Source organism: Plasmodium fragile (genome assembly GCF_000956335.1).
Source record: "Plasmodium fragile strain nilgiri unplaced genomic scaffold supercont1.7, whole genome shotgun sequence".
Classification (NCBI taxonomy): Eukaryota; Apicomplexa; class Aconoidasida; order Haemosporida; family Plasmodiidae; genus Plasmodium; species Plasmodium fragile.
In genome coordinates, this window is record NW_012192587.1 from 273852 (window position 1) to 289653 (window position 15802).

At 40.0% G+C, this 15802-nt stretch overlaps 2 protein-coding genes across 2 annotated transcripts; one reads left to right on the top strand and one right to left on the bottom strand.

Annotated features, from left to right (window-relative positions):
* Positions 1 to 85: 85 nt before the first annotated feature.
* AK88_00895 (uncharacterized protein) lies at positions 86 to 5299 on the top strand (the record flags this gene model as incomplete). Its single annotated transcript, XM_012478539.1, has 2 exons — positions 86 to 2511; positions 2641 to 5299. 2 exons carry the CDS (start codon positions 86 to 88, stop codon positions 5297 to 5299), a joined length of 5085 nt encoding a protein of 1694 aa, XP_012333962.1.
* Positions 5300 to 6561: 1262 nt separating this feature from the next.
* On the bottom strand, positions 6562 to 13779 carry AK88_00896 (uncharacterized protein; the record flags this gene model as incomplete). The annotated part of the gene is made up of 1 exon (XM_012478540.1): positions 6562 to 13779. One exon carries the CDS (start codon positions 13777 to 13779, stop codon positions 6562 to 6564), a length of 7218 nt encoding a protein of 2405 aa, XP_012333963.1.
* Between the last annotated feature and the right edge of the window lie 2023 nt (positions 13780 to 15802).

The window sequence follows — 15802 nt, forward strand, 5'->3', positions numbered from 1 at the left end:
TGCGTGCTTGTACATGTATCTACATGTCAAACAAAATGGTATTACTTATACGAAACGGCGGTGTAAACGAGACAAAAAGTAGAACATGTTTTTTTTTACAAATGCTAGAAGATGTTGTTTTTACACCAAAATATATGAAAATATAAAAATTGTGAAGCGGGTTAAGTTGGAAGCGAGGGCCTCTCCTCCTGATAGATGTGGGGGTTGGAAGTTTGGGCCAACTGAGCCAGAACCGTCGTGTGCCGCGCGGCAGGAAGATACGAAAGAATGCAGTACCTCCTTGAAGGACATTAACAAGGATAAAGGTAAACAGTTTTACAAACATGTGTATCAAAAAATAAAACAGAAGAATGCTAAGTTGAGGGACTATGAGGAGGGGTTGTCAGATGATTTTATTCAGGGAGGAGAGGCAAGGGATGGTGCCCCCTTAGAGGAACACCCGCGGGAGGAAAGTGAAAAAGAAGTCCCTAAGAAAAACCATCCCCGGTTTAGTGAAACCCCACGTGAAGACAAAACAGGTGTATCGGACAAAGGGCCCCAAAGGGGAGACACAAATTTGAAAGAAAAAAAAGTAGCGGCACGATTAACCCTCCAAAGGGGCATTCAAAGTGGAAAAAGCAAAAGCATCAAGGGGAAAGAATATCTGAAGGTGAAAAATAACTATTTAAAAAGTAAGGATGTATATTTGAAGGTTAAGGATGGGCATATGAGTGGGTACATTAAAGGCGGTACGGATCGACAAGGGGAAAGTTCACCCGCAAAAAGGAGCGCACTTTTGGCACATCCTCCTCTGCGATCCAGGGGATATAAATCTAAGGGGGGAAAAAAGGAGGAAGGACCAGAAGGGAGAATGGACCATCAGTACCGAGACGGAGATTCAATGGACGGCATGCCAAACATAATAGAAGAAGGGATAGAAAGAGAAAGTGTTTGTAAGAATGACGAGGAAAATGGAAAGCATACAAATAAACAGTTGTTTTACCTCCCCTATAATGATAAAAATAAGTTACTCCAAGATTTACCAAATGGGAAAGACAATAAGGAAAACATTCCTGTTGATTCCAAATTGGAAAAGGCAAAAAATGTGAAGGGGCAATCCAAAGCAGATGTCGAAGTAGCGGAAAAAAATTACATCGATGTGGAGTATGAACAATATTGGGACAGCGAAAAGATAAACAAAGTTTTAGAGTTACAAAAAGATAAGGAGAAAAATTTTAAAAATAAATTATTCAAAGGAGTATTATGTGTATCCCCTTATGATACGAGCAAGTGTGTTGTGGTTAGTGAAGAAGATCCCTTGACTTTTTTGAAAAAGGACGTTTTTACCATTTATGGATATATCAGCCGCAACAGGGCACTGAACGAAGATGTTGTCTATGCCTATACGGCTAGAAGAAAAATTAAGCGATCTGGAGATTTAGAAAATGAAGAGGAAATTCTCGAGGCCAGTCGAGAGAGTACCATCTCGGTGAACGAAAAGGAGGAAGAAAAAAACGAACATTTTTGCAGAGTTGTTAATGTCGTTGAAAGGAGGAATGGCCCAATTGTGTGCACCTTGAATTATTTAAATATTAACAAAAGCATAAATAACACCTTTGGCAAGAAGGATGCACCACAGTTGAGAAGTGAAAAATTGTTGAGCAATCCTTCCAATGTAAAAACGCCCAACAGGGAAGGAAGTAACATGGTGTATGACAACAAGGATGAAGCATCTCCCCCCAGGATGACGGCCAAAAAAGGACATAGAGAAAACACCCCCTTGTTCGCCAAGGTACAACCTATTGACCCTAGATTACCCTGCTTCATATACGACGCGTCCAGTTCCATGTTAAACATGTTTTTGCACTATTTGAAGAGAAAGAAAATAAATTTGTACGTCCTGGTGAAATTTAAAACATGGGATACACATCAGATCAATCCATATGGAAGTATTACTACCATTTTAGGAAATGAAAAGAACTTTTTGGGAGTGATTTATTTTTTTATCCATTTTTACAAAATACATTTTCACTTTTATGAGAGGACTGATATGTCTTATTTGAGGAGCAAAATGCAGGTGAGCGACAAAGTCCTGGCAGCTTTGGCCGACCGCCATTGTGGTGCGTCAACAGGGCAGGATGGGGCAAGCGATGGAAAGGGGGAAGCAGCATCAGGGGTATTAGTAGACCGAGGAAAAGTATCTCCACCTATTCTCGAACATCAGCTCAAAATTGCCTACTTGAAAAACGTACAAGAAAATAATAAGCGTATCGAAAAGTACATGTTAAAAAGCTGCCTTAAAAATAGGGAAATTATTACCAACCTGGATATTTTTACAATAGACCCTCCGAGTGCAAAGGATCTGGATGATGCTCTGTCCATCGAATTTGTTGGCGGCGACACGAATGCTGCAAATGACTTTGAGTACAGAATAGGGGTGCACATTTCTGACGTATCTTTCTTCGTGACCCCTGACTCGTACTACGACAGGGTATCCTCCAAAGTGTGCAACACGATATACATGGACCTAATGTAAGTTGTGAAGCGGGATGTAAAACTCGTCTCGCGTGTGCTTATCATCTCAACGCTTTTCACCCCCAGTACCTTCTGTCCACCTGTTCTCCAATGCACTTTTCACTTGTTCATTCCACCACTTTGCAGGGTCATACACATGCTCCCCTCCATTTTGAGCGAAGAAATTTGTTCCCTGAACACAGAGGGAGAGAAGTTATCCTTTTCCGTCTTTTTCCGCCTGAGCAGTCGGTCGAATCCTTACGGCGTCTCGAAGGGGGAAATCAGGCAAAGTGACGAAAATGGCGAAAAGGGAGAAAATGGAAAAAAGGAAGAAAGGAGCGAAGGCGACAGAAGCGCAATGAAGGAAAAGGGCGTCGAATTTATGAAGAGTCTAATCAAGAGCAAGCGCAAACTGAACTATGATACGGTTGAGGATTTCCTGGACGAAGTGTACGCCAGCCTTCACCAGAGCAATAACAATATAAAGGAAATGGAAGAAGATATTTTAGTGAGGGGGAACCTCCCATTAAGCTGTTTCCCATTTGTTGCAAATTTTGAAGCAACGTGCAAAAGATATAATCTGAGCACCAAGTTGGGAAGCGATATTTTTCGATTATTCCTGTTGTCCAAAATGTTGAAGGAGAAGAGTGGACGGAAGAGCGTCAATTGCAAGCCGTCCTTGTTATTTTTGTTTAATGAGGCAGACACGGGAGGGTCCTGTGTGCGCGATAGAGGGGTGCCTGTCAGGGTGGAAGAACTGGAGGAGTGTTATTCGGAGGGAGGAGACAATCTTAGTGGCAACGCTAGTATCCATTTTAACGATGACGCGCTTAACGAGCGCATGGAGATCTTCTTGAAGAAGAAGAAAGTGCAAGCCTTGCTGGAAGAAATTGACGTGGAAAATATTAGCATGCAAAAAGTCGAGTACAAAGCAAAGAGTCACATGCTAATAGAAGAAATGATGATTTTAACAAATTTTTTAGTTGCTAATAAAATTAGTCAAAGTAAAAAATTGGGAATTCTAAGGATACATGAAAATACCTCCGAGGAGATAAAGAATAATCTGCTTCAAATTATTGACCATAACACGTACAGCAGAATAGACTCCATGATTGACATAAAGAAAAGCACCATTAACGATATTTTAAACATTTGCGAAAAAATTTTGGACACTAATCAACTGATGTGCATACAGTACAACATTTTGAAGCACTACAAGGAGGCCATATACATTCCTTACACAGAAGGGGACAAGAAGACGCATCACTTCGGCCTGGAACTGAGCAAATATATTCATTTCACCTCCCCCATAAGGAGATATATCGATATTATTACACACAGAATTTTAGGTACTATTTTGGAAAACGATGAGCAAGGGTTAAATTACAGCTATGAGGACTTGAAGAGAATTTGTGACCAGTGTAATGTTCAGAAAAAAAAAACAGACGAGGCTCAGATTCATTTGAAGAATGTCCTCCTTAATAGATACCTTGTATATTTGAACGAAGCCTACAAAGGAGAGAAGAGACTGGTGGGGAATGCACCCAACGCAGATGCCAATGATGCGGACAATCTCACATCGAAAGGTGTATCACAGTGTGTGCTTTACTCAGAGGAGGAAAGAACCCCCCATGATGACAATGCACAGTGCACCACCAGCTTTGAAAAAAAGAAGCACCCTGTTGATCAACCCCAGAGAAAAGAAACGAATCACCGTACACACGAAGCAAGTGAAATGGAGGAATCCGGTGAACCTATTAAGAAGTACTTCTACAGGAGAGATGGGCTTATATGTTTCCCAACAGAAGCCTACATTCAAGAATTAGTGATAACGAAAAGGGAAAAAGAGAACATTTGCCTGAATATACTATTTGAGAATTATATTGATGTGGAACAAATGGACGACCCTGGTGCGGAGTGTGAATGGAAGACAAATACGTACACGTCCTACATGTTGAGCTCCTTCAAGGGAAGTAACCCTATGAGTAGCTACTCGGTGGAAAAGAGCACTTTGATCACAGACCGCATGAAGCTCATAAATGAGGGAAGTGATGAAATTACAAGTGCCAATCACAATAGAGAAGAAAACGCCAAGTGTAAATTTAAAAAAAGCTCAATTGAAAATGGCAAATTGAAAAATGCAATTGTCTTTTATGTACCTTTGCTAGAAACTGAAAAGTCAATCAGTGACAGCTTGCTGAATCTAACTTTTGAATTTATTTCTTTATCATATGAGGAAAGTACCTATGTGTATGATTTATCGAGAGGGGTGCTGTACAGGGTGGTAGGAAATGCGAGTGGCATGAATGAGGCGAGCAGCAGTAGGGCTCTGGAGGGGGCCGCGAAAGAGGAAGAAGAGATTGAGGAGCACGCGGTGCAAAACAGAGCAACCCTGCATATTCCCAACATCCTAAAAAAAATAAACAACCCCCAATTTAGCGTCAAGTACGAAGTACTAAAACTGGATGAGAAAAAGGCCTTTCAAAAAATTTACGATGTTCTGTACATCCATGATGTTTTCTTCAATCGAGTTGAAGAAGGCAAATCGAGAGGAAGCCCCAGAGGAGGTCTGCACCAAGAGGGTTTTTCTACCGATGGACATAACAAACGAGATGTTGGTCCGATGGAGAACCCTGTTCGTTTAGGTGGAGAAAAAAGCGAAAGGAATAAAGCATCGAATGAAGATGCAAGAAGGGACTGCGTTGAAGAAGGACCTACCGAGGTGTATGAAACGATAAGCAGGTTTCAGAAGAAAGAAATTTTGATTGTCCCTGGATCGCAGGTGTGGACCTTGCGCTTGGCATGATATAGAGCATGTGTTGTGTGTTCATCTAGTTAGGGTCGGTCCATTGTTGCCACATGTCTTTTCCTCTTCACTCCTCTCATTTGAACGATGGCCCTGTAAAGTCAGAAGAAATGACCCCGCGTGGTAATACGTCGAGGAGTATTCGTACACGGTGTGTCTTTTTGCATTTCCAGCTCAGGACACGACCCTTATATGTTCCTTCATCATTGCTTCAGTTCTCTTTTTCATTTTTTCCTCCTCCCTTTTTTTAAGTGTTAAATATGTGCATCCGTTTGGCGTTAACTAATTGGAGTAAATTGTGAGCACAGAATTGCGACACCGCCAAGCCGCGAGCGTATATTTTCCCCTGCGCATTTACTTATGCCTACAATTGCGCTTCCCCACACAATTTGGGAAAGCGACAAATCGTGACGTCGCCATTTGTAACTTTTAAATCCTCCTTGCACACCCGTGTACTTCAAATGTTTGATTCACAAATTTGAAGACGTCGACTGCGAAGTTGCTTGTGCATTTTTTTTTTTCCCTCTAATTAACAATTTTGTCAACTTTGAGATTTACATTTTTGTTTCTTTTGAAGCATTTATAAGTGATTTACTTAAATAATTCAAAATGAAATATGCATATATGTGTAAAAAATAAGGTGTATGAGAGTTAGAGCACATGCACAAAAAACACCAGCATAGACACAGAGGTGGTTGAGTGGTCCTTACATGTGCACATATGTATATGCTAGTGTAAACTGTACAACTGTACAAAAAGGAATGTATTAAAGAGCATTTAAAAAAAAAAAGAAAAATGCACAATTTTCAAACTTAATAATATTTAATTTGAACCAATTGGCAGGTGCGATGGTCACCCGGTATATAGCATCAATGAAGCTACATAGAACATATTGCAAATGGGGTTTGCCAGAAAAATAAATATAAAATGAAAATAAATGAAGATGCTGGAATAATAAGAATCGCGAAACGAAGCGAATTAATGAGGTATAAATTAAATTTAATTAAACGCATATGGACCCCGCATACGACGGGATTGATTTATACGGGTGGGGACACATGGAGGGGGAGACCGAGAAAAAAAAAAAAAAAAAAAAAAAAAAAAAAACATCAAATGAACACTACATCTAACATATCATAGCATAAAATACGTGCTCGAAAAAGGCACAAGAATCAAGCACCTGAGCGCAACTGTTCATTTGAATGCCTCTACAAAGAAGAGGCGCAGCTTGCTAAGATGTCACGACATATATCACCCCCCCTCTAGCTGTTCCGAACAAACTTGTGATTCTTTTTTAGTCTCAAATCTATCTTAATAGCATAATGGTCAGACATTGTCACAAAATGAACATTCTTTATCTTCATACAAAAGGAGTAACAGCAATTGAAGTTTTTGTAATTCCTGTACGTGTGGACCATGACGGAGGGTTCGTTAAAAAGTATCTTGGCACTCTTAATATAGTAGTGCTTCAAAATTTTTAGGTCGTTATATTTTCTTAGATTGAGAGTTTCTTCGTATCGCTCCTCCGTTGCCTGGTGATCATCCTTTCTGTCCTTTCCATTGCGTGTCTCGGTGAAGATGTCATTCTGCGTGTTCCACACAGAATTGGAGCACTTCTGACTTTCGCAATTGGAACCAACTGGATCAAATGACATGTTCGATCGCTTTGTGGCTTTTCCCCGACCCATTGCAAGTTGCTCATCGTCACGCATTTTATTTATGTGTACACTTGACTGGGGCTTCACCGCACCCATCTTACATGACCCATCCTTTTCTGTTGCACTTGTGTTTCCCTTTTTTCTAACTTTCCCTTTTTCATTTGTGCTGTTCTTTCGCCCCCTGCTACCCTTTCCATTATTGTAACTGATGGGGGGAAAGAAAATATAATCGCACCTCAGTCCGTTACACCTGGAATGGGGGCCAATGACATTGAGCGGGTTTAGGGGATCCCATGTATATTCATCACTAGAAATGTTTTCTTCGCTTCTAATTTTAAAAAAGTTTTTATTTTTTATATTAAGGTTCATTTTGTTGTGCAAATGTTTCTGTTTGTGTTCTCCGCCTTCTACCCGACTGCATTCATGTGTACATTTTTTATTTTTAGAAGAAATTCGATTTGAATTGAAGCAATTGTGATCATGGAAGGGGACTCTTCCTTCACTGATATTGTCCATTGTGTGATGCCTATCCTGTTGCTCTTTTTTCCTTCTTCTAAAAATGAAATCTTTTTTTCTTTTTGGGTAATTTTCTGGACCCTCCATAGTTGGTGCCTTTCCACGATTATAATTTTTACACTTTTGCTTCCTTTCCTTTGTTGACAGCGGAGCACAGTCACACATTTTCATAAAATCCTCTGCCAGTTTTACGCTACTGAAGGATCTTGGAGGGTCCGAATTATTTTGGACAAAGGGGCATTTGTTGTGAATCCCTTGAGGTTCCCCTTTGTGTAATTTCCCCTTTAGCACAAATTTCTTTTCTTCACTTAAACTGCCCATTACATTTTTTGCACATGTACGAAATTTCTGCTTTAATTTGTTTGTCGTTTTAAATTTTAACTTTTTAATGAAATAGAAAATGTCTTTTTTCAGCGCTTTTTGAGTTCTATTATTGTGCCATTTTTTGGACAAGTGCAGGAATTTGTCGCTGTTATTTTTCCTTTTTTCATTTGTTATTTCTTTTTTTAGCGACTCGGCTACATCACTTATGGGTGAGTGATCTTCGGCTGGTGTTGCCTCTCCTTTGCAGTTGGTCACCTTCTCGGTGCACTCTCTTTCGTTCAGGGAACAAATACAATGATGATTTTTTTTGGCCTTTCGCTTGAAGTCTTCTGGAGTACGTGAGTTGCTCTCTTCTCTCTCGTGCTTCGTCTTTTGTGACTTGCCCTGCTTGCACTTCAAGGGCGTCCTCTCTTCAACCCCGCCATCATGGTGCCTCTCGTAATTCCTCAGAATGTTATAAAAGATTTTTTTTTTCATTTGTTTTATTTTTTTGGATAGCTTACTAATCTTTTTCTTCTTTTTGTTCGTATTGAAATGGGGGTTTTCTTCAGCGGGGTGTGTACTAGTGTATGGTAGGTTCTGCATCTTATCATGGCAACTGTTTTTATTTGCTCCATTCTTGCTCATATGATAAGTCACATTCCAGTCATTGTCGTCCCTTCTTGTACCCACATCACTCATGAGCGCGTCTTTCTCGTGGGTCTCTCCGCTCCCCGCTAATTCCTCTTTCAAAAAAGCACAACAAACATTTGGTGTCTTCAATTTGTCTTCACAATTTTCATCCACATGGTGCACTTTTTCCTTATGCCCATTTAACTGATTATTATGGAAAGTGATTATCCCTTTCATCGTGGAATCCTTTTCTCCGTGCATTTGAGAATGGGTCGAGGTGTCATCATCCTTCCCATTCGACATACTTATCTGGGAAGTGTCTTTAGGATGAAAGAGAGGAGTCTTCTCATCTCCACTGCATTCTTCTCGCATTTCTGGAGGTGGTACACAGTGTGTCATAATTTTGTCTTCTCGTTTTGTGCATTTTTTATCAGTCAGTTGGTTGTTTTCCGAAGTGTGAAGTTCTTTTTTTATCGTTTCTGTTGTCTTTCCCATTGTGTCTCCATTTGCGAATGCCTGTTCTGTCATGCAGTTGACCACCCGGCTGGGCTCTGCCTCGATTGGAACACTTATTTCAGTCATTTCGTGAAAGTCATTCCTTGACGCATTCGAACTTCGATCACTGAACCAGTTGGCCTCGTCCTCATCATCATACAGATCCGTATAAGAGTGGTTGCTCTCACTTGACATGTCACTGGAGAATATATTTTGGTCACTGTAATAATGGTGGTGTAAATCTGTTGTGGCCTGGTATTCCCCCTGGTCTTCCTCCATGTGGAGCATCAAATTTTCTCCATCGCTCTTGCTGCGTAGAGGGTATGTCGGGTTTACAATGGTATTGCTGATTTTGTCGTCCTTTTTGAACACATCACAGGTGGAGCAACTTTCTATATTGCTTTGTTTTTCCTTTTTCACCCCTTTAACTCCCTTATCTGCGCAGCAGTTGGGGTCATTTTGCTGCCCCATGGGGGGGTCTAAAAGGTCATCTTCTGCACTGTTCACGCGGAGGACACATTCAAACAGATGGCGGTCTCCTTCCTGATGATCTACCACATCATCTCCCTTACTACTCAGGTGGGACATTTGCCTATAATGCATTTCATCAGTGGGCATGTGTGTTTCTCCCTGTCGATCTGGAATTACATTCGGTGAGTTATCCTTGCGATTGGCACTGCTCGAATTGGAGATAATTCTACAGTAAGGAATGTTGGCACTTTGTGAAGGGCTCATATTGTAAACTGTTTCAATAAGCGTGTGCTTTTTGCCACTGGAAAGAATTCGCTTGACACAGGGCATATGCTCCTTGTGGTGACATCCTTTTGTGCGCCCTTTTCTATGATAAGGCTTTAGTCTCATGTAACTCGCGCGCAAAATATATCCTTTTCTTCTCCAGATCATTTTTGAAACTGTTTTTGCTACTTTCTTACTAGGAATGAGGAACCGTGTAGAGGGTATTGTCGTCACTACACATCTCCTGTACGCAGTGATCACATGGGGAACGGATCCGGAGTACCTTCTTTGAAGGCCGTTCCTAAATTGCATGTGTTTATATAGTGCCCTATTCATTTTGTCCATTTCGCTTGCGTGATTCTTCAAATTAGCGCACTTTAAACAAACTGATGGGTGGCATTCTACGGAGTTGTCATCCACATTCCATTTCTTCCTTTCGTTCGTGCACCCCTCATTATGATATATGCCATCATAAGATTCAACATTTTTGCAAAAGCTAGAGAGTGTTTTTCTTGAATTGGAGTAAACTATACTGTCGTTATTTTCCGAGCAGTTAAAACTGGGGAAAACACGCAAGGAACTGTTGCTACCCAGTTCATCATTTTTTGTGTCCACTTTATTATGCAAGGGTGGCCTCTCAAGGTAGATACTTTTTTGTGCATTCACCGAATGGTTAATGTATATATTATCCTTTTTGGTGATGCCGCTTATTGTATTCTGTTTATGATTATTTTTGTCCCCCTCTTGGTCATTATGACTAGTGTGATTTTGTTCTCTTCCTGCCCCTTGAACCTTTTTGGTGTCCTGTTTGGCCTCATCCGTGACCAAATTCTTGGGATTGCTTTCAACCCCGGGGAATAAATGACTGAACGAGTTGGAACTGGTGGGAGAACTTGTACGCGGCTTTTTTTTGTGTAGGTGTGGTAATGCCTTCGCTATGAGTTGTTTTGTTTTCTTCTTTTTGACATTCCTAGCATAAAGCCAAGCGTCTTTCCAACCCCTTTTAATGAAGGAGGAATAATTATTTGGACACAAATTGGGAGCAGCATTCAGATCTCCAATAATTATTGGGATGGTATTTCTTTTCTCAGCATTTCTAGCTATTTCCATAATTTGCTTAATTTCGAAATCACGAACCCGTTCGATATATTTAGATTCTGTGTCTGCGGCACCGCTAGCTAGATGCATATTGACCAAAGTTATATAACTAAAAAAAGGGACATCAATGACAACTTCTAAGAATCCTTTTGTACCGAATAAATATTCCAGGTAAGTTACGTGTTTGAATCCGTGAAAAAAGGAGTAGATAATGGGGTACTTACTAAATACGAGTAATCCGTGGTGGAGGGCAAAATATTTCTTTCTTTTGTTACGCGATTCCTTTTTGTTTCCTCCGTTTGGGTTGTTGGTGCTTGTTCTGGTTCGCTTGCCATTTTCGTAACTGTTAGATGTTTTTTTGCTTGAGCCGTTTCTGCCATCTTGGCGATTGCTCTCATCGAATTCGTCTTCCCGTGCGACAGTCACATGGCCAAATTTTTCCTTAAAGACGTCACTACAATAATTGTCCCTCGCACAGAATGGATATTTGGCCGACAGGTGGTTCTTTAAATACTCCACGTGTTTCTCATCATATACTTCCTGCAACGCTATGATGTCTGCATTGGTTTTTTTTAAAGCATAGGGAATGTGCAGCAATCGGTTGGAAATAAATGGTGGGTTCTGGTATATGCACACACCGCATATTTTGTATTCAAGCAACCCCGTGTTGAACGACATGAACGACAGATTTTTCAGCATGTTGTTCATGATTCGGAGGTCTTTTTCATCCTTTTCGTCTTTCCCGGTTTGGTCATTCCGTTGATCGCTACCTACACCATTGCCCCTGCACTTGCTGCTGATGTTGGCTTGTATGCTACCACTGCGGTCTTCTCCGGAGTTACTTTCTTCCTCATTGATGTCCTTTTTGATGTTATTTTGTTTTTCCTTGTTATTTAACCTCCCCACTTCGTTGCTCCTTCGTGCGGAAGTATGCGCAATGTTGATATTAGACCGATCCTCCCCTGCACTACTGTGACAATCTAACACGTTCTTGCCTTCCTGCACTGAGTCGACCTTGACTCCTTCACTCAGTTCTTTATTACCGCTTCCGTCTTCTGCATTTGAATCGCTCTGCATACCTGTAGCACCATTTTTAACATCATCCTCTTCCAATTTGATATCTTTTCCTTTTTTCTTCCCACATGCATCGTTTGCATCATTGTGCTCGCCCTTTTCTTCGTCACACTCTTCAGTGATAACGTCAGATGGCTCGGCCTCCCGTTCCCCCCCCTGACCACTTCCCTTACCATCCTCATCGTCTTGTTCTTCCTCTTCATCATCCTCTTCCTCCTTTTCATTATCATCCTCGTCATCCTCCTCCACTCCATCATCGTTTCTATCATTATTGTTGTTGTCATCGCTGTTGTGCCTATCCCCGTTGCTGCTACTTCTGCGGTTATCACCATTTCTGTTTCCGCTTCTCCTGCTGTGATTTTCCTCCTTGTTGCCATTATCGTTTTCGTTTTCTTTTTCGTTTTTCTCATGTTGGTAATTGCCCTCGTGGTTTCCGCACGTGCGACGGGGATTCTTCTGTTTATCCCTATTTTGGCTCATGTGCATTTTGTCTTCGCCCCTATTTGTGGAAGACGTTTCCTTAGCACTAGTTTTATCTACCAACTTTTCAACTGCTGCAGTTTTTTTTTTTTTATATGCGTTTATGTTAACCTTATGTGTTCTATCGGGGTGCTTTGGATATTCCTCCTGGAGTTCATCACATGGGTAATTAATGCTACTTTTGGTGAATCGTAATTTTGCGCCATCTCGTTTGTATCTCTCCTTCACCGTATTGGGATTATTTACACGTTCATTTTTTTCGTGATTTCCGTTTTTCTCCTGATTGTTAGTTTCTACTGAAGAGGGATCTTGGCTTCTTCCTTGACCATCCCGCAAACAACACAACTTAGAGAACAACGCGGACAGTCCGACTTCCCATGTATGTGCTATGTAGCTACATATACCATGGGCGTGTCTAGTTGTATACACATTTGCTAAAGGTAGATAACTTTCAAAAAATAAAAAAATCGAATCATTCACTTGAGCAAGAGAGGTATTCAAAAGGTAACAGAGGAAGAAGAAGATCTCTCCATCTATTAGGTAAAAAACGAGAGACTTCCTTTTATGAATAATTATTATGTGTAACATATCCCTTAATGATGGGAACTCTTTTAAGAACAAGCCTTTCCCTTTTGCTCTATGAATAAAATGACATTTATTCTGCACCATCCAATGGATATATAAATGTGGGTCGCTATTTTGTACATTTTTATAATGCGATGACATAATCTTATTTTTTAAAAATGCACTTATAACGGTTAGAGAATTTTCCAAATTTGTATCCTCGTTCCGCTTTATCCAAAAATGACGAGTGGGGTTAATTTTCTCTCGTTTGCGTATTTCTGCTTGTTGTGAACAAATAAGTCCGGAAGAATGATTTTTTTCTTGTCGAACGAGATTATACTTTTTATGGTCTCCTGTTATTTTATTCGCTCTGAGAGGGATGCATGCCCCACTGCTACAATCTTCACTGGTCAGTTTTTTTTTGTAAATGGGGGGAGGTTCATCTAAGGTGGGATGAATAATTCTGTCTTCGTCATCGTCATGGTCAAAACGTAGATTGCGTATATCTGTGGTGTTCGCAAAGTGAAGAAGCTTACAAAGACACAGTACATACGTTTTGATCCAATGGAGCAGTATGTTCCTCATGCGATTTTTTACTTCTGAGAGTGCGTGGAGGATGAGTTGACAAATCAGTCGCTCTATAAGCCAATCTAGCAGGACAAGGCGTAGTAACTGCTCTACTGATGTGTGATTTGTCTGCTCCTGTCGCAGGTGTTGTCGATTGTGCGTTTCATGAGGAGGATTGTTTTCCAATGACGTATCAAACAAGCTTTTTTGTCCCATGCCATTGTGTGGGGACAGATTAAAAAGGAAGACTTTCCCGCTGGTAGCAGCAGTGGATGTGATTTCCCCACCCCGTTTGGGATTCCCCTGGCGCGTGTAATCATACGTGCATGGCGAATGTTTTCGAACACAGACCTTCATAATTCGTGGGGGTATTTCTTTATTTTTCTCATCCCTTCTTGTGTCTACACATGTCAAGTGCTAAAATGCATGTGCGGTACATACACATGCATGCATATATTACTTCTCTCTTTGGTTCGACTATAGCTCGTTTCATTTTGTTACACTTCTCTTTATCATTTTTGTTTAACCGGCAATACAAGGCAATGCGCGTGCTATGCTGGATGGATAAGCCGCACAAACGCAGGGGATGAGCAAACACACAGAAATAAATGGACCGAAAATATACAACAAAAAAGGGGAGGGGATTTTATAATGGAAAATACGGAAAAAGTGCAAAAAAAGGGGAAGTAGAAACTCAAAAAAAAACAACAAAAAAAAAGACCCAAAATAGTCGTAAGTGTCACGTGTAAGCAAAATGGTAATGGGACATGCACTCGAAAACAAAAGGTAATAAATTAAAAAAAAGGAAAATCGCAGAAAGTTAATATTAACTCACTGCTCCCCTGCTATTGTACTGTATGTTTTTTTTTTTTTTTTTTTTCACATTTTGGTGACAAAAGAAAAAAAAAAAAAAAAAAAAAAAAAAAAAAGACCGGATTATGCTTCCATCCTATGTGTATACTTATAGGGGAAAACGTACTAAATTATTTCACTCCGTTTTGAATTCAGTTTGGAATGCATCAAGGTCTATGCGTTTTTGTTATATCTATACATGCGAAGGAACAAAATGTAGAAGGACTCAGGGGTCTAATTTGCTCATGGTGATAAACGTTCCTATTTTTGTAGCTGAAGAAAAGCATGAGAAAAAAATGGAATCCTTTTACATTACGTTTTTTTATTCTTCTCTTTCCATTTGTTCTTATATCTACACTTGCTCGTGTAGAAATTTATAACACAAGAATGTGCAAGGGCTTGGGGGCGAACAAATTAAAACCTGTTCAGGTAAATCTTGCTTAAACATATCGTCCACGTTTTTGTTAAAAGAAGTAAAATGAAGAGAAAGCGGCAATGGAATTTACGCACGCACATAAATACGTATGTATATGATAAAGGCATAGGGTACGGATGTGCGTTCATACTTGTGTGCCTCACACGAGTTCTCGCTGATGCTTCGTCAGCGAGAAAAGGTTTCATTTGTTTAATTCATTTATAGTTGGCTGTAATTACGGGAGGAATGAAAAACCCATTTTGAGTGTGCCGCGAGGGAAGTACTGTTGCGATGACATGTACGAGAATTATGTTCAAATTTTATGAAAATATATCACGCAGGCATTGATACTCGCCATTAGGCATCACACAAAAATAGCCTCCCGAGTAATGTGCTAGGTTATGAAAAAATCATGTCGTATTTTTTATGTGAAAAGGATAAAATGTGATACAAATTTGAGCATACATCACTAAACGCATTTCACAAAAAAAAAAAAAAAAAAAAAAAACTCGGAACAGATTTTTACTTCGCAGCTAACGGTTGTACTTTCTTGACCATTTGAAAAAAATTGCACCAATAGTGAAAAGGTTTTTGAGTGTTTTCATGTGTTCAACAAGGATACCGTGTGGTGAGAACAATGTGAGTAAAAACTCGTCGAAAAGGTCGAAAATGACGTAAACATTATGACAAACCCCATATTTAAGTGGCCCCTATTTGTGAAATGGTATTATAACAATGGCAAAAAAGGGGGTGATACATTCATGCAAACTTGCTACTATGTTATTTATTTACTATTACTCTTTTGTGTGTTCTTTTTTTTTTTTTTTTTTTTTTTCCAGTCCATGTTTTAAAGTTGCACGCGCCACAGCTACATGGCGAAATGAAGACCATAAATTGTTAGTGGTCGGTCTGGTTCCTTCGTTGAGAATAGGTTCACTGCAAAGGACCCACCACCTGGAACAATTTTGCTTAACACCTTATAATGGTAAAAAAAAAAAAAAAAAAGGACGACAGAGAAAGAAGAAGAGTGTGATTTTTCACACCTGACCTTATGATACGACCTCTTCAAATATGTTGACGTTTTAATTTTACGTTATAGATAATGGCAAGGGT